At 41.6% G+C, this 27859-nt stretch overlaps 1 protein-coding gene across 2 annotated transcripts in view; it reads left to right on the top strand.

The window, feature by feature from the left end:
• GOSR1 (golgi SNAP receptor complex member 1) overlaps nucleotides 1-25045 on the top strand; it is a 44116-nt gene extending 19071 nt beyond the window's left edge. For both annotated transcript variants that reach the window (XM_075561259.1, XM_075561258.1), the window contains exons 6-9: nucleotides 2454-2528; nucleotides 13552-13581; nucleotides 20290-20372; nucleotides 23125-25045. In XM_075561259.1, coding sequence (XP_075417374.1) covers nucleotides 2454-2528; nucleotides 13552-13581; nucleotides 20290-20372; nucleotides 23125-23249 — 313 coding nt within the window. In that variant the 3' untranslated portion in view covers nucleotides 23250-25045. The remainder of the gene's footprint in view (nucleotides 1-2453; nucleotides 2529-13551; nucleotides 13582-20289; nucleotides 20373-23124) is intronic.
• Nucleotides 25046-27859: the final 2814 nt, after the last annotated feature.

Genomic DNA, 27859 nt, shown 5'->3' with positions numbered 1-27859 from the left:
TAATGGAGAGTACTTTGAAGGTGATAAGGTTGTTTTATTTATAAGGTTGTTTGTAAAAAATGTTAAATACATAGCTTTGAAAATAAAATTATGTTTTTTTTGGGGGGTAGTCTTCAGGTAGTACACTTGTTTTTGCTGTACTTTGCCTAATTATTCCTCCACATGAACATAAAATCACTGCCCCCTAAGCTTCTTATTTAAGCTTTTGAAATGCTGTTGTCAGTTTTATCCCTTACCGATAGTTCTTTAAAAGAACACAATGTCCAAGGGAGACATTCTTTTCAAACCAAGCTAGACTTTCATGTGGCTTAAAGAAGACATCAGGAGATAGTTTGAGTGTAAAGTTCAATGATTATCTCAGGGCGGTGGTTTGGGGGGGTTCATCCAGTCTCTGTGGCTCTAGAAAGTAGATTCCACGATAATTTGAAGTTCTTTTATGCATTTTATCCCTCCTTTGATCAGGATTCTTCTATAGGATCTTTGCTCAAAAAGATCAACTTGGCTCTGTACAGATTTATGATCTAGGTGCCAGATGGGAGTGTCAGAGACTCAATACAGTGCAGAATGTGCTGCGTGAAACAGGAGTGATGCTTGATATTTTCTCTTTAAAGGGTTTGGGTTTGTTTTGCATGTTACATATTACTTTTCTGTGCTTGATCTCTTTTTGGTGTTATAGCAATCTTTTGGTATTGGTACCCGTTATGAGTCCCATCTTATGAAACTAGATGTTGGGGGGCTTATACAGTGGCCTGGCTACATGTAAATCCAGGTGTTCAGTCTTCAAGCCTAAGCTATCCATTGGTTGTCAGTCGTGCTGCTTTTCCTGGTGTTCTTTCCATTGTGCTTTGCATTGCCTCCCAACTAGCACGACCCTCTTCTTTTTTTTTAATTCCCTCTTAGAGTAATGTGCAGTAATTTGAATTAACATTTTATTCTTGATACTTAGCCACACATTCCCATATCCTCTTTTATATTCCTGACTCTGCTGCTTCCTCTGTTACTCCAGGTGAATGGAGACCCAGTAGTTATGCTACTAACGATTTTGTTTGTTTGCTGTTTTCTTCGTTTAAGAATGTGGGGCTACTTTAAAAACAACATATGAAACTCTTAGCGTTACATTAGGGAGGCAGTCGTATTTATCTAAAGAAGATACTACTTTTTAAGGAAGCTAACAGGATGCAAACATTTTAATTGTACATTCAAAACAATGAAAAGGCTCCGTGTGTTCACTTTGGCTATCAGTAGGGTCAGTCATTTAATCCGTTTTTGTGGTTTCTTCCAAAATATTCTTACATGGGGCTTCCCACTGCCCCTACTGTGGGTCCTAGCAGCTTGAGGGGTGGGCAGAGCGGCAGTGGCCAGCAACCCAGCTTCAAGCAAGCTCTCAGTGCCCTGAGGGCCGAAGGCATCCAGCAGGCACCCTCCCCACAGCCAAGGTGCCCCAAAGGAAGGCCAGCTCCACCGCAGGGGAGGTGCAGGAGGAGCCCAAGAAGAAACCGGTGAAGCCTGTGCTGCAGGAGTGCAGACGAAGCCCAAAGGGAAAGGACAAAATTTCAGACAAGGAAGTGCAAGCCAAGGGGAGACGGGGAGCAAAGGGAAAACAGGAAAGGAGATTCACCTGCCGAAAATGGAGAAGGAAAAACCAGGAGAGTCCAATCTCTGACGAAGCAGGAGAAAAAGAAACCAAGTCTAATGAATGTTCATCGGTAGATCATGTCTGATCAGTGGACCCTGGGCTCTCCATTCTTGTATAATCCAGAGGAATATTTTTATCAGCTATTTGTAAATGCAAGTTTTTCAGTAGCCCCAGAAACATTTAAGTGTAAGTAAAATCATTTACTGGCTGTTTATTTTTGGTGCAACCAAATTGAAGTGTGAGATATGGTGTCAACATATCATTCCATGGAATGGTGGAGTTTTGGTATCACTATACAAAACAATGGCAATTTGGAGTCACTGTCCTGAATTTGTACAACTTGAACATATAAAATTTTGTTTTAGTAGTGTGTATTTTCAGTAGAACTCTGTCTGAAAATCATTCCGTCATCATGGTGGTTTTGTCAGAACTGTGTACGTAATGTAACACCTTTGGTCGTGGTGGGCCAGTTTTCCTGATCACTTTATTATATCCTGTGAAGGGTTGAACATTTGAGTGTGTAGTGTGTGTGAAATTAAATTGTGAACTAGTGGGACTTTTAAGAAGTAATAGCTTATCAACATTTGAAGATAACGGTACTTGATAAACTCTTTAAAAATAGCTTCCAGATTTAAAGCTGGAAATTCACTGGACTTTAGAAAAGAATTGTATTTACCTGTCATTTTGGGATTTGCGTACGTGCATTATGAATTGTGTACAAATTGTTCATAAAGTCTGTACTGATCTCAAAACAACCAATAAAATGCCAGTTACAAAAGAAAAAATTGTTCTTAAACATTCCCTTGTTTTGTCTTAGGTCATACAAAAGTGGGTCTGGGGTAAATAATAGGAGAACGGAACTGTTTTTGAAGGAGCATGACCACCTTCGAAAGTAAGTATTGCTGAATGTGTGCATGCTATGGAGATTCTGTGTTTCCCTATTCGACAGACATTGAAGTGATATTTTAGATAGGAAGTGCCTTGTTGGTGTTAATTCCATTAATGACCCTATTGACCCTACTTAATAGAAAAGAAACAACAATAATTCTTAGCATAATTAGGAGAGATGCTACCTGTGAATTAGCCAAAACTTACATTCACATCACTTAATTGTTAACCTTGTATGTTTTTATTATCTTTATATGTTCTTTAAGTCGAGTGCTTTTATATGTTACCATAGTAGTAAAAATAGTGTTAATGACTTCCTGTTTGAATGGCCCAGTTCCATATATGTGTAGTGCCGGGAAGCCTTATAGATCACCTCTCAAAATCATGTGGAACTGACATCTGACCTCCTCTAGCTCTGCACGGGAGAAGGAGAATCCGACTCCACATCAGCAACGTCCGGAGCCAGTCTCTGTGAGGCTTGAAGTCAGACGTGCCTCTGCCCGCTCCTTCTTAGCCCTGTTCTGACATCAGCCATTCCTCCCACAGCAGTCACGTTCCCTGCACTCTGCACTTTCACCGTTTGAAACTGTATCGCAGTGACCACACAGCACTCACGACAGATCCACAATTAGAGGATTTATTAGGGAAGTTAGGGTATGGTGTGTAGGACAAACTCTCAGGAGACAGTTGTTCAGTTAGAATAGTTTGTTCTATGCAGTGCCTCCAGGCAGGCCTCTCTCTGACCCTCAGCCTCTTGGCCTAGTCTCTGCCCTGCTCACGCAGTGTTGCAAGCTCTTTTACTAGAGTTGCCAACAAATGCCCAAAGGACTTGCCACTGTGCCAAAGGCCTCAGCCCGAAGGCACTTAGCACCAGCTCAGTGGTCAGCAAATCCCACTCCCCAATTAAGTGCCCAGAGGCAACCGGACTCCACAAGCCAGCTTCCTTTCCCAAAGCACTCAGCTTTGCTTTGTGGGCTGGGAAGAGTCCACCCCTCTGGCTGCTGCTCTGGCTCCTGATTCTATTGCTCCTCTACCACTCTAGTGTCACAGCTGTCTCCTAGATTACAGAGGTTCGCTGCTCAGAGCTCTCCTTGGCCTTCTCTCCTGCTCGTCCCACTTCTGAGAAGGCTCACTGTATACCCAAGACGGCAGTCACAGGGAATCCTGTTAACAGTCTCAGCTGAATCAATAATCCAATCAGTTTATTTCCATACTGCACCCTCCTCTTACCCAGACCCATCGAAAAAAGGTCATTTGGTGGGAGTAACAAAACAGTACTTACGTAATTCACTGCATTTACACATCTAAAGAAAATACCAGATTTTTCCAGAAAACAGAATAAAATGTGTAAAAATAGGAATGGGCTATTTATATAAAAGGGATTTTAAAAGTTTGTAGGAAAATTTCATTACCTTTTAATTCTGTTTTCCATAAATTAAAAAAAAAGACTTTGTGTGTGTATGGATATATGTGTATATGTAAAGTAAGACACCATATTCAGTGCCTCCTTGATCAGTTTTTCAGTTATGGGCTAATTTGGTTTTGAAAGAATCAGGTGTCTTTAATATTGACCCTGTATTTTGTAACAGGATAAGAACAGAAAATTACTGTGAACTCAGCCTCTAAGTTCTTGAGCAACTAAGCATCTATGATAATTAAGTGCTAGAAATTTTAACTGATAATTACTGCTGTCAAATTAATCATGCCCATATGAGCCTGATAAGGCTGTTTGATTAATTTTTTTTCTAAAGGTCAGAACAATGAAAGATCAAGACCTCTTTAGAAATCTTAGGTGTTTCTAATAGTGGAAATAATGGTTAGTCTTTCTTAATCTGGTGAGTAATATTGGTTGACACAAGGGGGCAGTGTCTCCTAGGATGTTTCCTTTGTATCCTTGAAGCGCTTTGGTAGTTCTTTTTGTATTTGATCAAATCAACCGTTAAAAAAATGTTTGAATTACCTTAAAAATAGTGATGGTATTAAGGATAACATAGTCAAGGAGAACAGTTAGAGATTGTGTTTTTTATTGGCTACTTTGTTGAAAATCAGTTGACTATATATGTACATGTAGATTTTACCATTAGATTGTAAAAGGACCTGTTGGAAGTTTAAGTAGAATTACGTTGTTTATCCCCCAAATCCTTGGGGAGAATTGCCAACAATTTTTAATAATGAGTCTTCGAATCCAGAGGAATAGCAGGTTTCTCTATTTAGGTCTTTAATTTCTCCCAGTAACATTTGCTAGTTCTTACTATACACATCTTATACAGGTAACATTTGCTAGTTCTTAGCATACACATTTTATGCAAGTAGCATTTGCTAGTTCTTAGCAGACACATCTTATACAAAGTGTGTTAAATTTAAGTACTATCTGTTTGGGGATACAGTTTAAAATTTTTAAAATATATTTTTTTTCTTTTTTTTTAATTTTGTTTTTCATGTGTTTCGCCAATCTAGAAATAAACTGACCTATTATTCATTAACTTTTTATCTTGTGACCTTAAATTTACTCACTAGTTGTAGGCACTTTTAGGTAAAATCTTTCAGATTTCATTTCTTCCTTTTTGTATGAGTCGGCTGTAGTAACAAAGCACTACAAAGTAGTGAGTAGCTCACAGTGACAAAACGCAGTGTTTCACAGTTCTGGAGTTTAAAGTCCAAATTGAAGTGGTCATCGGGGCTCTTGTCTCTGCCAGCTTCTGGCAGCCCTATGTGTTTCTTGTACAGTGCCAGAGGGGGAGTTTTCTCTCCCCAGGTGAATCTGCTTGCACAGTAAGCCCTATTACCCCTCTCTTCTCTGTGGAAACATCAAGGATTATTGCAGTGTTAGCCCCGATTGATATTATCTTAATCTAACCAGTTTCTGTTACTCGTTTATCAAGCATTTAATGAGTGTCTCCTGTGTGCTAGGTATTGTATTAGACTCCAGGGAATCAGAGATGAGTCAGACGCAGTCACTAGCCCCTGGGAATTCATTCCAGTTAGAGAAATAGTAAACAAAAAATTAGATCCTGTGAAGTATTATATAAAAAAATTAAATGAGCTAGTGTGTGATCTTAAGATGTTATGTGCTCTTTACAGATTTAAGACATCCTTCCTCTCCACCACTCTCTCTCCCCTCCCCGCCTCCCCCCCCCTCCCCCGCCCCCTCCAGTGCATAGCACAATACCTGACAGACTGGTTCTTGAATGAATTGCGGAAGAGCAAGGAGTTGTGACAGCGTAATGTTGTGGCACAATGAGGATTATTCTGCCTAGATTGACAGGCGCAGTGGGGAGGTATCTGAGGAGCTGGCTTTTGAGGTGGGCTTCAAAATAGAAATCATGTATTAGGCTTCCAATCAAGACAAGGCATTCCAGAGGGGGTGGATAGAAGGCATAAAAGTGCCTTGATTCCCATCAGCTATATCTCCATAAGGAACACTGCTGCACTTCTGTCAGAGGTGGGTTATATAATGGGCTGGTAGCCGCGTGCACACGGACAATTCAAACCCACCAGGTGCTCCTCGGGAGAAAGGTGACGCTTTTTGTGCTCATAGGGACGCAGAGCTTTAGGGACCTGGAGAGCAGTTCTGCTCGCCCTACAGGGCTGCTGTGAGTTGGAACAGACCTGATGGCAGCGGGTTTGGATTGGGGTTTATAGATCTAAAGCTTATATCATTTACAAGACACTTTAGTTTACATTGTCTCTTCTGCTCCCTATAACTATCCTCTGAGGGAAGTTCACACACCAGAGTCCAGATTCCAGGGCGTAGGAGGGAACAATTAACCAAATGACTATTTGGTAGTGGTAGTAGTAGTAATTTTGAGACTGTCCAGATTGGTAATAGGGACTTTTTACAGATGTATGTGGTTTATAGGTAGAAAACAAACACAGTGAGCAGAGCAGGGCAGGGCAGGGCAGAGCAGCTTAAAATATTGGCGTACAAGTTATTTTATTAGTGGTTTCAAAAACAAAAATCCTTAATACGTTATAGATTGTTCATGATTTGGGTAGTTTTCCAGAATCTTTAGTCGTTTTCAACCATGAATAGCAAAACAGAACCATGTTCTCTAAAGATATTTCTGTTATAGTTGAATAAATTGTCAATTTTGAGGCAGGGTAGTCACCAAAATGCTTGTTTAAAATACTTAAAGGAAGAAACAAAAATGCCTTTCACATTTATAGTTGACTTCCTGTTGTGTGTATTTAAGTTGGGTGTTCCTATTAGAAATAATTGATGTCATAGGAAACCCATTCGTCAGTGCTGATTCCATCTCAGAAGGAAATTAATTTTACTGGGAAAACAGGCAAAATTTTACAAAGCACCCAGCCCTACTCTGGTCTGCTCTTGACTCAATGATCTGCAAATATTTTAATTCTTAAATCACCCTCTTAATTAACTATTAATTATTTGATTTTTAGACTTTAATTTAAAAGAGACAGGCATAGTTGCAGTTGCAGGTTTTTAGATCTTAGAACTGAAAGAAGCCTCAGGAGGGTTGCTAAGGGTCCTTGAATAGGATGATGTGTGCGGAACGCTGACTTTCCATGATCGCAGTGTAAGAATTCTAGCCTTAGTCTCCTCTCTCCTTGACCTGGGTAGAATTCTGGGTCTGTCAGATTCCATCAGAGAACTACGTGTGCTTATTAAAACCAGAACGCCTGTGCTAAGTCATGAAAAAAGAGCAAGTAAAGATACTCCTGGTCGACCCAGACTGGGGAAGGCGCCCTGATGGCACGAATGGCTTATGCACTTGAGTATTAACCACAAGGCTATGGTTTGAACTCACCTTGCCACTCCTGGGGGAAAGAGCAGGTATTCAACCTCTGTAAAAGTAACAACCCCCAAATCCTATGGTAGTTCTACTCTGCCAGAGAAGGTTGCTGTGGCTTAGAGCTGGCACCGACGGCAGTTCAGGCTGAAAGGAAGTGGGCCATGCCATCCATGTGAACGGGGACGAGGCCATGGGTGATCCCTCTTTTCATCCCTGTGTTCTCGGTGTTGTCTGCAGTGGAACCCCTGGCAGTGAAACAGCAGATGTGTATCCTGCTGCAGCTTGATTCTGTTCCCGTCACATGTTCTGAGAGAGGTTTACCTAGCTATTTCTATGGAGGAGCCCGACTGCAGAGGTGTCTGGTTAATTATAGTCAGGACTACTTGGTTTTTATCGGGGGAAATGAATTTTTTAAATAAAATTATTTAAATAGAGCTTCTGTGGTCCTTCATCCAAGAACTGGTGGTGAAAGTTAGTTCATTGTTTTCAGCTAGTTTAAATTGAAACACTTACACTCAAGTCCATAAGAGCTACGACTTTCAGAGCCCTGGTGGTGCGGTGGCTGAAGTGTCCTGCTGCCAGCAGGAAGGTTGGAGGCATGACCTCTCTGGGTGGTGTGGCGGTCTGTTTCCATAACGACTGACAGCCCAGAAGTCCGTGGGGCAGCTCTCCTGTGTTCTGTAGGGTCGCTGTGAATAGGCATCAACTTGATGACAGTGGGCTGTCAGGTTCTAGATGACATGATGGAACGTCTAAGGCTATTAGGAAATACTTGTTTAAGGATAATTCCCTTTGACTATACCCTAAAGGAGACAGCGAATCCTGTTTTACTAGCTGTACTAAATTCATGTTTTACTAAGTTATTCCATTTTTATGGAATTGTATACCAGTTATACCAGTACTGTCCAGGCTGCATTTTAATCTGCTGAGTGCTAATTCACTGGAGACTTTGGCAATTTCAGAAGAAGAAAAAAATCCCCAAAACACTAGCTTTCTCTTTATACCAGTAGTTCTCAACCTTCATAATGCTGCGACCCTTTAATACCTTCCTAGTGCTGTGACCTCATGTGGTGGTGACCCCCCCAACAATAACATTTTTGTTGCTACTTCATACCTGTAATTTTGCTATTGCTATGAATCAGACAATCCCTGTGAAAGGGTCGTTCAACCCCCCACGCCCCACAGGTTGAGAACCGCTGCTCTATACCATTATAGAAACTAAAGATGGTAGAGGGAAATTTGATAGAATACCTTCCCTTAGAATTCAGGGCGGATGATCCCTTTAGGACCAGTGATATGAGTGTCGATACTGGGAGGGTGGAGGGAGGGTGGGTTGGAAAGGGGGAACCGATTACAAGGATCTACCTGTAACTTCCTCCCTGGGGGAGGGACAACAGAAAAGTGGGTGAAGGGAGACGTCGGACAGGGAAAGATATGACGAAATAATAATTTGTAAATTATCAAGGGTTCATGAGGGAGGGGAAAAATGAGGACCTGATGCCAGGGGCTTAGGTGGAGAGCAAATGTTTTGAGAATGATGAGGGCAATGAATGTACAGATATGCTTTACACAATTGATGTATGTATAGATTGTGATAAGAGTTGTATGAGCCCCTAATGAAACGACTTAAAAAAAATACCTTCCCCTGTGGTGTTTAACTCTCTAAGGTACAAATGCATGGTTAAGCTAGTATCCAATTAAAATTAAGATACATATGTGGAGTATGATTCCAAAGTTATATTTTTCAAGAAGTGTCCTGTAAGGCTTAGCACTTGCAATAAATGAACGGTGGCTAATGCATAAGGCCACTTACAAGGACCTTGTAAAGAGAGTAGGATATTTGGGATTACAGTTTTAGTGTTATGGGGCTTCTTTTTTTTTTTTTTTTTGAGTAAGTTTTTTAAATGTTTTGAATTACATGAAAATGTACAGAACAGATTGGTTTTCCATTTGGTAGTTCATTTTAGTTCATGTTATTCATTACAGTCCCCTGAATATATTATCACTTATCCAACTTCCTCCCATGTTCCCTGTTTCCATTCTTCTGCCCTTGGGTAAATGCTGCCCCTTTGATCTCAAATGATTGATTATGCTAAGGAGTCTGTGCCTCCCTGGTGTTATTGTTCTGCTTAAAAGCCTGGTTGCTGAGCATTGAGTTATGGAGGTAAACTCAGCTTCAGGACTGAAGGGTGGCGAAGAGCCATTGCCTTGAAGGCTCAACCGGTCTCTGATTTTGACTATTGCCCCACATTTTCCTCCTGCTCTACCAAAGATCTGCAAATCTGATCCCTTTCCGGGAGATTAGTAGTAATAGCCAAGCACCATCTAGTTCTTCTTGTCTCAGAGAGGTTTCCTTTAAGATTATTAGATTGGTTTCCTATTCAGGTGAATCCAATTCTGTTTTTTTGGTTTTTATTTTTGTTTGTAGTTCAAATGCATTAGAATGATCATAGTATGAAGATAAATTCTCAATCAAATACAATGACTGTTTTAATGATAGTATATCCCTTTTAATAAAAAAAAGTCTCCCTTCTGGAAAGCCTAATAGAAGAAAATTTAATTTTATGCAAATTATTAAAAAATAAATGGAGGCATGAATGTTTGCTGTATAATATTTTTAATTTGGTTTCTATGAGAAGGGGCTTTGTGGAAAATAGAATTAAAATACGATAGAAAATTTCCATGAACTTTTTAAAATACTCTCATATATCGAAAATGATTTTATTATATTTAAAATGATTAAATTATCTAAAATATCATTTTCAGAGAGCATACCTTTAAGGAAAGTACTCTGCATAAAGCAGGGGTTCTATCTAGTTGTTTCTAGTAGTAGTTTCAACCCCACTTCTTTAGCAACAAGGAGCCCTGGTAGCGCAATGGTTTATGCATTGGACTGCTAACTGCAAGGGCAGCAGTTCAAAACCACAAGCCGTTCCATGGGAGAAGGATGAGGCTTTCTATTTCTGTAAAGATTTTCCGTCTCAGAAATCCACAGAAGACAAATAGGGCAGTCTGCTTCCATAGAGATGACAGCCCTGGAAACCCTACAGGGCAGTTCTGGGAGCGCTCTGAGTTAGAAGCCCGTGGGCAGCAGTGGGTTTCCTTGTTTGGGGTTGTATCCTCTGGTAAAGTACCTCTGTGTCTCTTTTACCCATGTTCTAATTCGAGTACTTTTATGAGTTTTGAGAGGTCTTCATACATTCTGTATAACCACTGGCCCATTGTCAGACATGTGGGTTTGCAAATATTTTCTCCCAAGGGGAAGCTTTTTTCCCCATCCCTTTAACAGGGTCTTTCCCAGAGCAAATGTTTTTTTAATTTTGATAAAAGTACAACTTATTGGTGTTTCCTTGTATAGGTCATGTTTTGGGCATCAAGTCTAAGAACTCTAGCCCTACATGTCCAAGACTTTTAGATCTTTCTCTAAAAGTTTTCTACTTTGACCTAATGCCCATCTGTAGACAACTGGACATCCCCTTACAGGGTTGCAGGAAGGATGGATACAAGCCAGTCAGGGTGCAGGATAGCACCGATGAAATACACAACTTTCCTCTAGTTCTTTAATGCTTCTCCCCATACACTATCATGACTCCAGTTCTACCTTACAAGCCTGGCTAGACCAGAGCACGTACAGGGGTACAGATTAGAGCTGGGAATCCAGGGCAGATAAACCCCTCAAGACCAATATTGAGAGTAGCCATACCAGGAGGGGAAGGGAAATCGATCACAACCATCTACCTATAACCCCCTCCCAGGGGGATGGACACCAGAAGAGTGGGTGAAGGGCAACATTAGTCAGTGTAAGACATGAAAAAATAATTTATAAGTTATCAAGGGTTTATGGGGAAGAGTGGGAGAGGGAGGGGGGAAATTGAGAAGTTGATACCAAGGCTAAAGTAGAAATAAAATGTTTTGAAAATGATGGTGGCATCAAATGTTCTTGACACGATGGATGTGTGGATTGTGATAAAAGTTGATTTTTTAAATTTAAATAAATATTTTTATTTTAAAAATTTAAATATTTACATTTGAAAAACAAAAATGTTTTCTACTTTTACATTTAAATCTATGATCCACTTTGAATAAATATTTTATTTGAGGTATGAAACTTATAAAACAAGGTAGTTTTAAACTTATGTGCATCAAGTCTAGCTTTGTCCAGCCTCGTGGCCATATGTTTGTGGGAACCAGTTTCGGGTTCTCGGTGTATTCCGTGGATCCGTGCTATCGTCTCCTTTGCCAGGTCCACACAGTCTTATTGCTGTAGCTAAGGGACAAGTTGTGAAACTGGATAAACTAGTTATTTTCAGTTCTTTTTCTCTACTCCCCCCCAAATTGTTTTAGGTGTTCAGATTCCTTGATATTTCTATATCCTTTTTCCATGTTTTAATTGGATTGTCTAATTACATAAGAGCTGTATATCATAATAGATATTTGAAGGAATTATTGTTTCTGGGGATCCCTGGCGTAGGCTTCACATTGGACTGCCAACCTCTCGGTCAGCAGTTCAAAATAACCAGCTGCTCCGAGGGAGAACAATGAGGCTTTCTGTTCCCATAAAGAAACCCAAAGGGGCCGGTTCTACTTTTTCTCCTGTACGGTCATTGTGAGTCAGAATCAACTAATTGGCAATGACATTCCTTATGGAACACTGGGTTTCCTTGGGGAAATTTCATTGATAAGGGTAGGGTTTTACAGCTGGTGATTATCCTTGCCGTCATTAAATTGTACAACTGTAAAAAGTCTAATTTGACAAAAGTTGCATGATCTATATGAAGGGTTACCTCCAAAACTGGATGTGATATAAGGGGAATAGTGCATTTGGAGTTTGTTCCACCAGGACAGACTGTTAATCAAGCTTTCTATTTAGAGGTTCTGAAAAGATTGTGTAACAGTGTGCAACAAAAAAGGCCTGATTTGTGGCAGACGGGGGACTGGTTTTGCCACCACAACAATGCACCTGCTTGTATTCAGAACAACAGCAGAAGAAGGAGAATTACTGGGGCTGTTTAGGTACAACCAAATGCCCTACAGGATTTGGTTCCCTGGTGTGGGGGCTTAGGGTCATGGTTTCATGGACGGTCTCACGTAATTGGCCTAGTATTTAATGCTTTGGTCTACCTCCTAATCCACTGCATAGTGCCTTTGTCTTAGAAGTGTCCGTCCACGGTACAACAGTTGATCTCTGCTTTTCAGCAACAGAGGCAGATGCAAAGACAGGAATAAGAGGAAGAACTAGAGTGTGTGGCTCCATGAAAAATGGCCCCTGCCGCCAAGAGACCAGAACCGGATGATGCCTGGCCACCATTACTCAGCATTTTTAGTCAGATCGTCTGTAGAAGAATTCTGGTCCTAAGGGGTGGGGAGCTGTAGACTAGAATTTTTCAGCGAATCTTCATGCTTTCTAGAACCATGGAAACTTGATGGCCACCTACAGTTTGAGATCATTTTAAGCCTCAAACCAAAAGTAGCCCCTGAAGTCTTCCATTTTCCTCCAGCTTCATGCTGCTGCTTACTGGTGCACCTGAAGTCATCTTAAAGCCAAACTGCTAGTGGTTTAGCTTAACTCGTAAAGGACATCTACCCTGAGCGTTATATTATGTAAAGGTCTAAGGTCCATTCAGCATACTTTAGGTTCTTGGATTTTTAAATGTGTTAAGCAGAGATTTGGTTTAGCTTTACAGAAAGCTGTGAATAGGAGCCTTGAAAGTAAATAATTGTTTTTAGGCATCAGAGGAGTCTTGGTGGCAAAGTGGATTAAGCATTGCACTGCTAGCTTCAAGGTTGACAGTTTAAACCCACTAGCCATTTCACAGGAGAAAGATGAGGTGAACTGGTTCCTTAGAGATGTACAGCCTAGGAAACCCTACAGAGCAATCTATTTTGTCCTATAGAGTCACTATGAATTTCATTTTTTTAGACACCTGAAGTTAGTTGTAATTCTTAAGTTTTGAATAGATGATAGGGACAACTCTGGGTGAAATAAGTGAAAGAAAAGGTTTGAATTCTTTGTTGTTTTTATAACTGCTCTTATTTTAATCAAGTACCTCAGGTGGTGGGGGGAAGTGGATAAAGAGCAAGTAATACTTTAGACAAAGATTATATATGAATAAATTTTGTTTTCTAGATTTTTTGAAAGTCTGTCTTCTGTGTACATAAATGACTATAAAAAGTTTAAAGTTTTGGGTCTATATATGCAGAACAATTAAATACAAGTTTTTAAATATGTATAATAACTTCAGGATTTGAATTTTGTTTTGTTTTTTGTAGCTCAGATCGTCTGATAGAAGAGACAATAAGGTAGGGTTGTTGTTTTTTTTACTTTATTATTTGGACATAAAGATTGTGAACTAATTAGGGTTAAAGTCAATTTCCAGTGAACTCAATATTTTCAACCTCAGCTTCTTTCTTCACGCTTTTTAATGGAAAACTCTTAGCTGTGTGGCTTGCCATCGTCCATCATTTTTGGAGACTGGTGTCTGGCGCAGAGCTGTGCAAAATCGACTCAAGTTACATTGAAAATTACTTGTAATAGTGGAGAAGTAGTTTGTTTTCTTAAGTAAGAAACAGTCACTTACTGGTTTGAACTGCTTAATTCTCTGATACATTGTTAAATATCTTGTTTTACGATAGTAAACAGTTAAGTTCTGCTCTGTAAAATGCCATCAATGTATAATGTGGGGTTTTTCAGGAAAGGCAGAGTGAAGTGTGTGGAAGTAGTGTAGTAAGCGGGGAACTCGGATGTGCTCACTGTGGGCCTCAGTGCTGAAGCGCTTTACATGTAGTAGTGTATCATCTTCTCAGTGATCTAGGAGACAGGTCTTCATCAGAAAGAAAGTTAACACAAATAACCTGCCAAGGTGACCCCACTGATGAGGAAGGAGTATTGATGACTCCGACGCTCACCCCCAAGGCTGTCCAATCTAGAATCAGCTAGCGAAGCCACTAGCATGTATACCCCTTGTAAACCAACCTTCACGCTTTGTGGTTTGAGATTGTCTGTTGACAGATAAGTGTACTCTTACCTTTGGAGCTTTCGTTTTCTCCATGGTCCAAAAGCCTAGGAATGATGTAAGATTGCATGAGGATTAAAGTAAGACTGTTTTTCACTATTTCAAAATAATTTCAAACCTCAGAAAACATTCCAAAGAATAGCACACAAAAAATCTCATGCACCCTTTACCCAGATTCTCCAAATACTAACATTTTGCCACATTATTTTTTCACAATTCTCTTTCTGAACTATTTGAAAATAAGTTGCAGACATAACGCGCCCTTTTACCTCTAAATATGCCAGTGATTAATTTCTGAATATTTGTTTATGTCCATAAGGACTCACACATTCTTATTTTGTTTATAATATATTCCTGTCCTTTAAAAATAGACATCTCAATGGGGTATATTCTTCTGTGATCACATGTAGTTATCCTATATTGGAATACTTGGTTACTTGCATGTACTGACTTGTCCCTCTGAACAAAGTTTTCCCAGAATTGCCTAATTGTTGGCTGAAATCACTCCCATGTGATTTGCTTCCCTTTCTTCAGCTCAGGAGGCCTGACCACATGTTGCCAGGGATTCTTTACCTAAAACTCCCTGAAAACTTTTCCTTTCTTCCTTTTGTTTCCTTTTCCATTCTGTCTGATCCTCGAGGACCAGGCTGTCTTCGTTACGCGTTTTAGTTCAGATCTGGCCTGTTTAAGTGTAGGGCACCCTGGTGGTCCAGGGAAAGCCCTTCGTTAACTGCAGGGTTGGCAGTTTTAAACCACCAGCTCCTCTGAGGGAGTGATGTGGCACTCTGCTCGCATAAAGATCCAAATCTGGAAACCCCTATGGCTTCAAAATGTGGGTATGGATGGGGCAGCCCTGCTCTGTCCTGTAGGGTGGAATCAGCTCAATAGCAAGGGGTTAATTTTTGTTTTGTTCTGTTTAATACTGAGCATAACAGTTGTCTCATCATAGGATAGGAAAATTCAAGACCTTTGAATTACCACTATGGTTTTGCTGCTTAAATAAAAAACAATTGGAAGGTCGTTTGTTTCAATATTTTTCTTGGTTTCAACTGACCTTTCATTGAGTATAAAGTATGATTACTTTCATAACTAAATATGAAATTTGAGTGTCAAGTCATAATTCATTTTACATAGTCCATACGTGAAAAATTATGCTTCTGAAGCTGCATTTTAAAAGTACGTACATAGCTGAATTTAGACTGTGGCATTGACTTACTGAAAATTATATTTTTGGTACTTATAAATTAATTCCAAAATTCTAAATGTGTAATCAGTATTATCTGTTGTTTAAAAAATAATTGAGTTTATTTCATAGAATAGGTACAGAAGTTGAAGTTCCAGTAAGCACATCAATGATTTATCATTTAAAAGCATTATATATTATTTGGAACTTACATTTGCCTCTGAGTATTTGACCCTTGAAATAACAGCCTTGTTTGATTCAGCTTGACTCCAAATGATGGAATGAGATGGGAAAGTATGTCTAGATATACTTTATGTGGTACTGGAAATCATGCATATTCAACAAGCTAACAACATAATGTATGATGATAGTATCCATTCCCCAAGGAATACAGAGTGCTTTGCAGAAATTATTTTTTAATCATCTTTATCTACTTATGAGTAGAGTGTACAGAAGATGGTGATAGCCCCAATTTAAAAAACAGAGGCATATATGACTCAGAAGTTGACCTCAGACTTCTCAGTCTAGGTTTGGCTTGGGTTACTTTATATTAAACCAGCGTACCCATTTTTAAATGCCTTGCAAGTTAAACATTGGGCTGCTAACTGCAAGGTTGGCAATTCAAACCCACCAGCCAGTCCAAGGGAGAAAGATGAGACTATCTGCTTCTATAAAGTTTGACAATCTTGGAGACCCTCTAAAAGGGTTGTTAGAATCAACTCATTGGCAGCAGGTTGGTTAGTTGATTGGAAAATGAATTTATTTTTAAGCCAATAATATTTAAATGCATCACAGTGTATCAGAGAGATGTACTTAACCTGAAAAAAATATAAATATAAACTAATGACACAAAGTACTCTCTGTGTTTTGTACATCTAAAATCCAGTGTATTGGGAAGGTGATACTGTGTAACTTCAGGGTTCCTGAGTAAGCTTTGCTTTTTCTTTTTTTCCCCACTTAATTTTTGTTTTCGTAATACAGTATGCCCTTAGAACAACAGATATGTGCAGATTAGCCCTATGTTTCTCCTTCCCCACTCTTCGTTCTCTTTACCAGAGGCAGGCTTTAATTTGTTCAACTAATTCTTACCCAGTGTCCCCTGTGTACGAGAAGCTGGGGGTTAGCAAAGAGCTGGCTGTCAGGGAGCTTACACCCCAGTCACACACAGTTCCTTGACTCTTACCCAGTCCCTCAGAGTGCTTTCTGGTGACTCTCCTTCAAATCACACCCAGAATCCTTCTGCCTCGCCCAGCTCCAGTTTTGAAACCTGACTGTGTTACCTACTTGATCTGTTCTTGGATACGTGACTTTGACTTCTTCGAGCCTTCATTTTTAAAATACAGGCTGGATGGTAAGCGTGCAAGCCTGTTAAGCAGATCAAAGCCAATGTGAATAAGCTGTCTAGTAGTGTCTGGCTGGTAGTAGCTAATCTGGAATCTTGTTGCCGTCTCTGTCTGAATCATTTATTGTCTTCATTCCTTTGTTCAGATACCACATTTTGAAGGGAAGCTTTCCCTGACCCTGTGTTTAAAAAGTGCAGCGCCTTCACCATCCCAGGCTCCCCTCGTCTCATAAGCTGCTGTTTTCCTTCATAGTACCTGCCACCATCTGCTACACTGGTATTTTACTTGTTGATGGCAGTGAGTGAGACGCTCCATAGAAGGAGCCCTGGTGGCACTGTCTAGTAAGCATTCGACTGTTTTAACTACACGGTTAGGTGTTCAAAGCCACCAGCTTCTTCTCAGAAAAAACATTAAGTCTATCTGCCTCCATAAAGATTTATAGCCTTGGAAACCCGTTTTATCGACTGATGGCAGTGGGTCTTTAAAGCTACAGAGGATGCTATCTACTATGAGGTTTCCTAACAGGGTCCCCCCTCCTCCCATGCCCTGGAATTAATAATAGCTCCTTGTTTTTATGTACCTGTCACTAACATATTCCCAACTCTCCTCAGTACGGTCAGATAATTATCCAATCTATATTAATTTTCTTGATTTACCTCTAGACTCCTCCTCCTGCTGTCATCTCAACTCATCCCGATGGGTTGTCACTAGGCCTGCGCCCTGTTCTGGCCCCGGGACGCCCTGGCACCATTATTCTGCAGCACTCGCCTAGACCGGATCACTGACTGTCTTTTAGGCTCATTGTCTTGCGTGCTAAGTTTATTCCCTCGTTATGGTGGCCCACATCTATTACTAGCATTCCAAGAAAAGAACGGGAGGTCATTTTTTGGACTTTTCCATGTCTAAGAAGTTTTTATCCATATTCTTGATCGACATTTAGCTAGATATAGCAGTCTATGTTGGAAATAATTAACCATTTTAAACCCAATGTTGCTTTTTTAAGTCCAGTGCCAATTAAAATTTCTGATACCTTGCTTTTTCTCTCTGGAAACATTTGGGATCATCCCTTCCCTCCCATTTTCGTTTTAAGCCCCCTCTCCCGCCCTTTTTAAAATTTGTTGAGGGAAAGTTTACAGAGCAAATTGACTTTCCAGTCAGCGATGCATACACGTTTTGTTTTGTGACAGTGATTGCAGTTCCCGTAATGAGACAGGACTCTTTCCACTTCCTCCCTGTGTTTCCCATTTCAGTTTGACCTTCCCAGTATCTTCCTGCCATTCGAAGCGTATCCTTGAGCAAATGCTGCCGCTTTGGCCGTATGTTCGCTTGTTCTGAGGAGCGCATCCCTCTCCTATGTGCCTGCTCATGGATGTGATGAGGGGATTCACAAACATCGTGTAGTCTTCTATTGTGTGCATGTGCCATCATTTGTTTATCCAGTCGTCTGCTGATAAACACTTGGGTCGTCCCCATGTCTCTGCTGTTGTAAATCATGCAACAATGAACGTGGGTGTACGTAAATCTCTTCATGCCCTGACTCTTATTTCTTTGGATACAAGAAGTAGAATTTGCGGATCAAATGCTCTTTCTTTTTTTTGGTCAAATGTTATTTCTATTTCCAACTTTTTAAGGCAGCACCATCCTGTGTATAGTCCACCAGCAGTAGATGAGAATTCCAATCACTCCATACCCTCGCCGGCATTTTCAGTTGTCTCTCCTGGAACTTTGTCTGTTATTGCTGAGGTGATGTGACATCTCATTGCTGTTTTGGTTGCATCTCTAATGGCTAATGATCAGGAGTATCTCTTCATGGGTTAGGTGACTGGAATGTCTTCTTTGAGGAAGTGTCTGTTCATGTCCTTACCCCAATTTTTTAATTGGCTTGTCTTTTTGTTGTTGAGTGTTGACGTTTTCTGTACATTTTAGAGATGAGTCTCTTGTCAGCTATGTACTTGCCAGATATCTTTGCCTAGTGTTGTATAGGTTCCCAGTTCGGACTCTTCTATTAATTTTTATTTCTGCCTTGAAATAAAAATTTTAATACGAGCTCTTTCTTAAGGGGTGTAGGTGAGTGGATGGATGTGCATGCACATGCACCAACGTACATTACACACATTTCCTGCATGTGCTCTCTGTGTCTCCTGAAGACATTAAGTGCTGCTTGATTTTAGCTTCTGACTTTGCCCGTTTCCTTAGATGCTCTGTTTGTTTGGGCCTCTGCCGTGCTTGTTACAGGCTCTCAAATATGGGATGACCCTGCCCTGCGCTCACATTGAAGGAGGAATCGCAGTCTTGTTGCTTGCTGGGCCCACAGTGGGGGGCTGGGCAGGCTGCTTCAGTAGAGACAGTAAATTGTAGTTGTCCGTTCCAGCCGGAGGAGCTGCGGACAGTTCAGGAAATGGCTGTCTACAGACGGTGCATACGTAGTCTCCCATCGTTTGGGCTCCTTAGGAAGTAGTGAAAGCAGGTCGGAAAGAATGTAGTCTTCTTCCCTGCCCTGTGTGATCGCTTTAAGAGCATAGCCCTCACCTGGCTTTCTTCCCTGCGGGTCTCACGAACACTTGGAGCTTCCGACAGCCACTCCCAGCCTGCTGCCCTTTGCTCTCGAGTACTCTCTGGAAGTACGCCAGAGATGATCAGGAGTCTGTGCCTCCCGCCCCATCCTTCCAGGAGTGCTTCACCCCAATGGCCTTGGGTTTGGTTGGGTTTGGTTTCAGTGTTTCACGTGTTTTCAGGATTGCTGAACAGTTGTTTTTCTACAGTATTCCATGTGCATTACATATCCAGTGGTCACTGACTTGCCTATTGGCTTTTTGATGTCCAGATGCCCCTATGGAAAAGTAGGTTTTTTAAGACATGGTCGCTAAAGGAGATTAACTCAGGTTCTTCTAAATGAACGGCAACACAGTCACGTGTAAGAGATTGTCCTCAGCAAAGAATGGTTCCCTTCTCTCTGCCACACTTCATGCACCTAGGACCTTGGTCAGCTGCCTTGGAGGCCCAGCATGTGTGTCCCAAAGTCTGCCTAACTGGTTCCCAAATAGAAGTTTGAGAATACAGTATAGTCTTTTCATAAATGGAGGGCTGCTTAGACTTGTAGTTGGTTCTCTTGTTATGAGTGTAATTTCCTGTCTCAATTGTCCTTCCTGAATAAGGATATTTTAGTAGCTCATCCCTTTTAAAGCCACGTTAAGCTTTGTCTGTTAATTTGTTGTTTGGAAAACAAACAAAAAGACCTGATAGAAATTATACGCTAAATTTACACTAAAGCATCAGCAGTCAGATGGAGTGAACCTTACAGGATTAACCAAAAAAAGAGAATGGGCCGGTGTCTTGGGGAGTGATTTTTTTGTTGTTGCATTTTTATGTTGCTCACCTAAGCTGTCTGTTCGCATGTGTTGACATTATAGAGCCATACAGGAGAATTCCAAATGCCATTGCATTCATTTCCTCTTTTCCTTCCTTGCAGCATTGCCATGGCAACAAAAGAAAACATGACTTCTCAGCGAGGAATGTTAAAGTCCATTCAGAGCAAAATGAACACTCTGGCCAGTATCCTTTCTGAAAGGTGGAAGCTGAGGGTCTTTGGGGAGAAGAAAACTCTGCTTGCTTTTCAGCAGGCGCCACCAGTAGCCACGTACGATGAAGCTGCCCTCTGCTCCTGCTTTGTGGAAGTTTGTATTGTTTCAAACCTTTCCTCAAAGTTGGCACACCAGACATGTGTTACAGAGTGGTGGATTTAGGAAAACTAAATGTGAATTTTAAGATTATTCTTAAAGTTTTGTACATTCTGAAAACTCTTGGATCCATCTTAGAACTCATGGTATGGATTACTTTTATTTAAACATCCTAACTTATGTGCCTTCTCGTGTTTATTTTTTCACCTTAGTCACTAAGTCAGTAGCAGGCGCTTGGAAGGGGAAGGAAGGAGCCATTAGCGACAGACGAGAGCGTTTCTGTGTAGCGGGCTCTGCACCAGCTTCTCAGATCCGCTCCTACCCCACTGTTCTAATTCCTCCGGTTCCCAATTTAGATGAGAGTAAAATCCCTCTCTGTTCTCTGAGAAGTTGTCAAGGCCCCTACGGGAGAAAGGGCTACCTTCCCTAGCTACTTACAGGGAAAGGGGCTATGCTTTCCAAAAGCTAAGTATCTCTGGTTTTATGTAATTTCCAGTCACTTGTTTGAGGCGGAAAGACGGGGCGCTCCACTTGCGTACGGCGTTGCAGACTGGGAAACTCACAGGGCTGTTCGGTGCTGTACTGGCCGGCCACTATGAGCTGACATCCTCTTGGTGGCGGTGCGTTTGGTGGTGGTGGTTTCGTTTCATGCCTTAAGGAGCGAATATCCTGAGATTGTTGGTATCTGCCAGATTGCTGTGGGTTTTGTTATTGCCAGATCATCCTAAATATAAAACCACACACAAAAGTCATAATTATTTTATATAGAACTACTAAGCCTACTTTTATGTACTTTATTTCATTTTATCACTGTCAGAAGGGAAGGGATGAAGAAATTTTTGTACAAATTGAAGACTTGGGCTCAGAAAAGCAGCTTTCGGAGATTTTTTGTTGCTGTCTTTCTTAAGTGTGAATTTGGTTACAAGCAAGAGCAGAAACGACTTGTGTGCCATCACGTCTATTTTGACTTAACGTCACCGTGCAGGCCAAGTAGAACTGTCCCTAGGGGTCCCCCGGCTCTACCATTGACAGAAGCGACGGCTGGGTGGGAACCACTGTGCTTTGATCTCTCCGCTATTGGGCCACCATCGCTCCTCAGACACTACTTAGTAAGGAAACAGACTTGTATGTACCTAAAACTTGAAGTGGAGGGGAGAGATAGATGGCTAGAAGATTTAAACACCGAGTAAAGTCTTTTCCGTTTGCTAGTTTGAATTTGTTACCACTCCTCTTTGTGGTGTCTGCTCTGCTCATATTTCTACCAGGTCACTTAGTACTCTCTATCGTGTGTCTGGTCAAGTCGAGGAGCTCTGGTGTCGTAGGTGAGGCTTCGTACCCCTGTAAGCAGCGGATCCATATTGTCCTGGGGCTGCTGTGAGTTGGCATGGACTCAGCAGCAGTGAGGCCGTGCATTTTTGTCGAATCTCCGTGTGCTTTGTAGGGTCAAGCCACTCTCCCCGGCCAACCCTAAATTCCCTGAGGCAGAGCCTAGCAAAACACAGCATGCATACTGGCTTTGATAAGTGGCCCCTGTTTTTCTGCATTTTTAAAAATGGTTTCTGTGAATGGTTCTGTTTAACTCTTTCTTAATCAGCTTATTCAAGAAATGCATTAATGCCTACAGTGTGTAGGGCTCTATTCTAGACAGGGAAATTCAAGATCTGTAGAAGGCATGGTTTTAATCATACAATAAAGAGAATATAGAAGCACACAAATAATACAGTTGTGGTATAATTTTGTTTCAGGAAAATGTAAGTAGGCTTCATAGCAAGTAAGGATTACTCTAGTTCATCCTGAGTGGTTGTTTTTTTTTAATTGGGTTTCCTGACCTTGGCATACTGCCTCTCGACAAAAAGTACATACCTGCAGCAGGTGTGTTGTCAGAAACTGCTACAAGAAGTTCAGAGTCAGAGAGAGAACAGGCTTTAACATGCAAGCAAATAAGACTAGATACTGCAAATTACTACGTGAAAATACAGTTGTGACTGATGTTAAGACCCGACAATGAAAACTTCCCTATTCCTCCTCCTCTTTCATGTTCTATTTGTGTGTTTCTGTGCTTTTTGTTTGATGTTCCTTTAACCCCTTTGCTTCCATGTTCTGCCTAATGACTACAAAGCAAAATAAATACTTCAAATCATTCAGCAGGGGCCAATTGTATGGACTCGGGTTGGTTCCCACCACTTGCCTGGATCCAACAAGTGTCCCTGTGAGGAGAGGGCCCGGGGCTTCAGCACCCTACAGGCCGGACTCCCTGTCTCCCGGGCGAAGGGGCAGAGCAGAAAGGGGGCACGGGGTGATAATGGCTGCTGCCCACCGAAGCCTCGTAGCAAGCAGTCGACACCTGTTAGCTGTCATTGTTTTCTACTCCTTTTGTGCTACTTTGTTCTTTATATCTTTATTTGTGTAACGCGCACAAGACAGGAAACGTGATTGATTGGTGGTGGTGAGCAGTAGGGCAAACCAGTTGTCACTCTGTTGGTGACTGATGCGGTGTGGTTGTCTTCCTCTATTTCTTCTCATCACATACTGTTTCGGGATGCCACTGAATTCTGTTTTTGTGATTTCTGTGACTTCTCCCCAAAGAGACTTATTCCAAACATGACCTTAATAAAGTTTTCCCAAAGATCGTTTTCCTGCTGTGAACAGCCTGATCCAGCGGATCAACCTCAGGAAGCGGCGAGACTCCCTCATCCTGGGAGGTGTCATTGGTATCTGCACCATACTGCTGCTACTGTATGCTTTCCATTGACGGGGCATCTCCAGGACTCGCAGCAGCCGCCGCTTTCACACGGTGAAGATGGAGAAGTTGGCGGCCCTGTTGCGGCGGGTGGATCCAGACTGATGGGGATGGGCTCGGGGACGTGGGCAGGTGGAGCTGAAGCCACAGTTTTCCTGTGCTAGCTTTTCTAACACACATCAGCCGATTTTCTGTTTTAAAAGATCTATTTTCATTTCCTTTTGTATCCCCAGGCTGTAAGTAAACCAATCAGAAAGTAGCCTTTTCTGTGCGTCGTGAGAACATTGAAGCCAGGTGGCATGCTATATCCACAGGCTCTTTCGACCAACAAATTGGGTTATGAATACAGATGACTCTTGTCATTTTATTTTACACTCATGACAAGAAATCACAAGTTAACTTTGATAATCTCTATACTGTAGATTTCTACTCTGTTCCCAGCTCTTGTGGTATTCAAGGAAGATTTCAGTTTTCACAGATTCTTTGAGATGCTGTTTCAGAGTGGTGAATCAGGTCATTTAACAAAGGACAGACACTGCAAACAGCATTTTTCTTTTTTATTGTGAGCACACTGCGATTAATGAACTGTATCACCAAAAAACATCAGGAATGACAAACGTGCTTTATCAGTCATTACTTTGATTATTTCTTCCATGGAATTAACGTTTGCTACTGGGAGAAAATGAAATTTCCGTTCTCCCACGACAGAGAAACAAATAGCCCGTGCCTGTCAGTCAATACCCCCAGAGGCGTCAAGTCCGGATTGGCACTCAGTTTTCTGTCGACATCTGTTCCGGAAGCCAGAGCTCAAACTACCTTGAGAGGCTGCCTTCCAGATAGTTTCATTTGTAAATGCTCTACAATTTACGAGCAGAAGTTTTAAGAACTGCCACCCGATGTACCAGGAAGTCTGTGTCTTATGAACCCTGTTCATTCCACACCTGAGACTTCCAACCAGAAGAGAATGGTGTCGCTGGGAAAGGTACAAACGGCAGGATCTGTTTCCATCTGCACCTGGCTTCTAGGACCATCACTGGACAGTGACATTTTAAACCAGCCACCAGAATTTTTTCCCCCAGGTTTAACATTCTGTCAGATTTTGGAAATGTGTGACCTGTCTGGTCTAACTGAACTGTCACAAATGTTTGAAGACATCCAACATGTACTCACCTTTCCAAGAAAGAAGGTTGCTGTTTCCTGATGGAATATAGTCTGGTCTTTAGAGCCCTCAGACTGCCAGAGGGAATAAGAGCATATTTGCATGAAGTTCTTCAGGACATCTTGGTTTGGAGAGGCCCTTGACATATACAAGGGGCTTCAATGAGATTGGGGGCAAATATCTATCATCTTCTAAGTCAGTTTTTCCAGACTTTGTGGAGCCTCCTCTTACAGGCTGGTGGCCAGACTAGCACAGGTATGAAGACAGACTGCAGAGGGTTTCCATTCTGGTGTCAAATGTTTGTTACTTTCTGAGTCTGTAGGGCATTTGAGATATGTCTTTAAATCACGGGGTTTATTTTTCTAAAGATGGGTTGATCAGTTAGTTGATTGGGATGCCCATAGGAGAATGTCAAATTTTCCCAACTTGAACCTTAAAGGGACAGAGAGAAGTGTGTGAATTTATTAAATTCTCAGTTGAGAGATCAAAACTTCTCTCCCCTGACACTTTATTATCTTTGATTTTTCAAAGGGCCTTGATTGGTGGTTATGCCTCAGCTAGGACTGATAGTTATAAGGCTTCTGGTTGCTGTATAGTAGGCATCAGTAAAATCTGGAATATCATAAATAAAGTTATTTATTTAATTATACTACCAGTCTTTTTTACTGGTCTGATTCCTTGGTACATTCACTAAAGATGATTGTGTGGGAGTAACGCTAGGCCGCAAGCTGGCCTCGCTAACTGCCTCGGCGCTGACAGTTGTGATGGCCGGTGAGCCTCTCCACTGGGGCTAAATTTATATGAAGTAATAGAATTATGTTGTTTTGTTGTGGTTTTTTTTAATGAAATTAAGCCAATATTTCCAACGAAGTTGAGAAAACTTAGGGTGGATGTTGGTGTCAGGTAGGTCTGACTCTGACTCAGCTCCCTGGTCTGTCGCCCAGGCTGAGGTGACCCAGGGCCAAAAGTGGAGAGTGAGGAGCAGGCTCTTCCCTCCCTCTCCTGGCTCCCTTCTGGCCAAGAAACCCTGAGTGAGGGACTAGAGAGGCACCGTGAGCACTCTGTTCCATGCCACTTGTTTTTGTTTAGTTTTTTAAATCTTTGTTTCCTCCCTTATTTTGCTGTTCTCCGTACAGATGAGCTGCTGGGCTCTGGAGCCAACAGTAAGTAACTTGCTACTAGAGTCAGAACTTGCTACTGGAGGTCAGCAGGACCTCTCTATTCCTGGTCTCAAGGAAACTGTTGCCTTTTAGAGGGCATTCTTGTACGTCAGCTGTTGTCTTACTGTACGAATCTTTTCTTTGGGGACCTTCCTTGTGTTCACTCAAAACTTTCCATTTTGCTAAAAAAGAAAACAAACAAAAACAGCAACAAAAAGGACAAGAAAATTTCAAAAGGTGGTTTTTGTTTAATTATTTTTGCTTTGGCAATTTGGTTTGTGCTGATGACCATAGAAAGGTGTTTAATGAAAGCGTTACTCAAATTCAAGCCCCATATTCAGGTGCTGTAGTCTCCACCCAGGCCGTCTCCTGCTCTCCCTAACTCTCGATCATGCCACAGAACTCCTGGCAGCAGCATTGCTGTTGGTTTCTGTGGTGGTAAAACCGGGCTTTCCCTGCCTCGCACTTCCTCTCGCCTTCCTACCAAATTCACTTCCACAGAGGATGCCTTTTTCCACATGGCCTGCGGTTCCTATCAGACATGGGAATCCAACCATAAGACTGGAGGCGTATGGTGGAAGGAGACCCCCTAAAACCAGGTAATAGTGAGTGAGTTCATATTGGATGTGAAACACTTCTGAATGGGAAAATAATGCACTTGGGGAGCCTTTTGATGCAAATCGGTCAATGACATTTGGCCTCTAGGGAATAGACCCCCTGGGCTTGCATTCCACTGTTCGTTTTCTGTTTCTCTGTTAATGACCTCAGCCTGGTAAAAATGACTTTAAAGAGCTGGATTAGCCCTTGTGTTTTCTAATACCTTGTTTGATCATTAACCAGATTCGATTGGGGAGAGGTGAATTTTCTACCTGAAATACTATCCATTGGGGATAAGTGGCCATATTGATGCTACTCTGCGTTTTGTGGCAACTGTAACTGAAAATCAAGTGGTCTCCCCATTCGGGAAGCTCCTGTGCCCCACTCTCCTCTGGCTTAGAGGGTCCTTAGCCCTGTCGCCAGGAAGATGCATAGCCTCTCACCATGGCTTCGGTCCGTGAGCCTTACTGCTCCTTTACACGCCTGCACACCCTCCAGTTGGACGAGCAGTGAGCAACAGGGCATTGTCAAGGCTGACAAGCTGAGATGAAGCTGAGCCATGTTTTCAGGGATCTTTCCATTTTCTCGAACCTAAGACCTCACTTTGCCATCAGTCTATTTGCGTCCATCCCGTCCTGCTAGCTCTTTGAGGAGAGGGCCATCCTACTCACACCTGACCATGATGGGAGAGTTTTCCTCTCATGAAAATGCCAATATAGATTTTTTTAAATCTATTCCAAATGCACTTTCTAATTTTTTGCTTTTAAAATAGCTTCTGGAACCAATTTTATTGTATTTGTACTTAATTTTGTTCTCATCTAATGTGCATTTTTCTGACTGTATAGACAAAGCTTTGTTATGTAATTTAATAATAAATTAGAAATGTAAATGATTGTGCCTACGGCTGTTTGTGTTAAAATACTGATAAAGTAACCATTGAAGCAAGTTAGGGGTACTGACTCTTAAATCTTTGCTGAGAAAAAGTTTTCTAGGGACCCTAAAACTCAGCAGGGAACAGTAAGTGTGAAGGGGCTTCAGAACGTTTGTGGGTTAATGAAGTTTTTCATGAACATTTTGAAGCCCCCTCATCTAAGTGCCAAAAAACCATTACCTATGTTTGTAAACCACCAGACAAAGTCCATGAGTACATCAGCCCTAGAAGTGTTGGAGACTTCGAGACGTCTGAACCTGGAAGGCGCCAAGTTAGAGTGAAGGTGGCAGTTCAGCCAGTGAGGAAGGGAGCATTTTTGTGCAGTGGAGCAGGCACGGAAGGTTACAAGGTTATTATTGAGCGGCTGGTTATCTAAAAGTGAGTTTCGCAGGGGTGGGTGCAGAAGGGGGGTCTCATGACGGATTCAGTGGCAAATTGCAAGCGATGGACTCATCGCAGTAGATGGTTGCCAGGCAGTTGGAGGACTGGTTTCGGGGGGGTTGTTGAAATGGCTTTCTCCAGCGTGTTCTTTACTGGGGGATCTGTTGTAGAAATGTGTTGATAGGCCCTGTAGATAGAAGCTACTACATCTTACATCTTTGTCCGTGGTGGAACATCCCTCTGGAACTAGACATCATCACCATGTCCTGCCAACTGCCAGATCTCAGCAAAGAAGAGAGTCTCCTTTGGGGTAATTGGTTGGCTCAGCGTCAAGGTAAGATGAACTACTGTTAGAAAGGCAGCTTTTAAAATCCAACAGGTTGAGACCCTGACA

The sequence above is a fragment of the Tenrec ecaudatus genome, chromosome 10 (assembly GCF_050624435.1).
Source record: "Tenrec ecaudatus isolate mTenEca1 chromosome 10, mTenEca1.hap1, whole genome shotgun sequence".
Lineage (NCBI taxonomy): Eukaryota > Metazoa > Chordata > Mammalia > Afrosoricida > Tenrecidae > Tenrec > Tenrec ecaudatus.
Note: the sequence above shows the minus strand (reverse complement) of the source record. Positions and strands in the feature narration are given on the sequence as shown.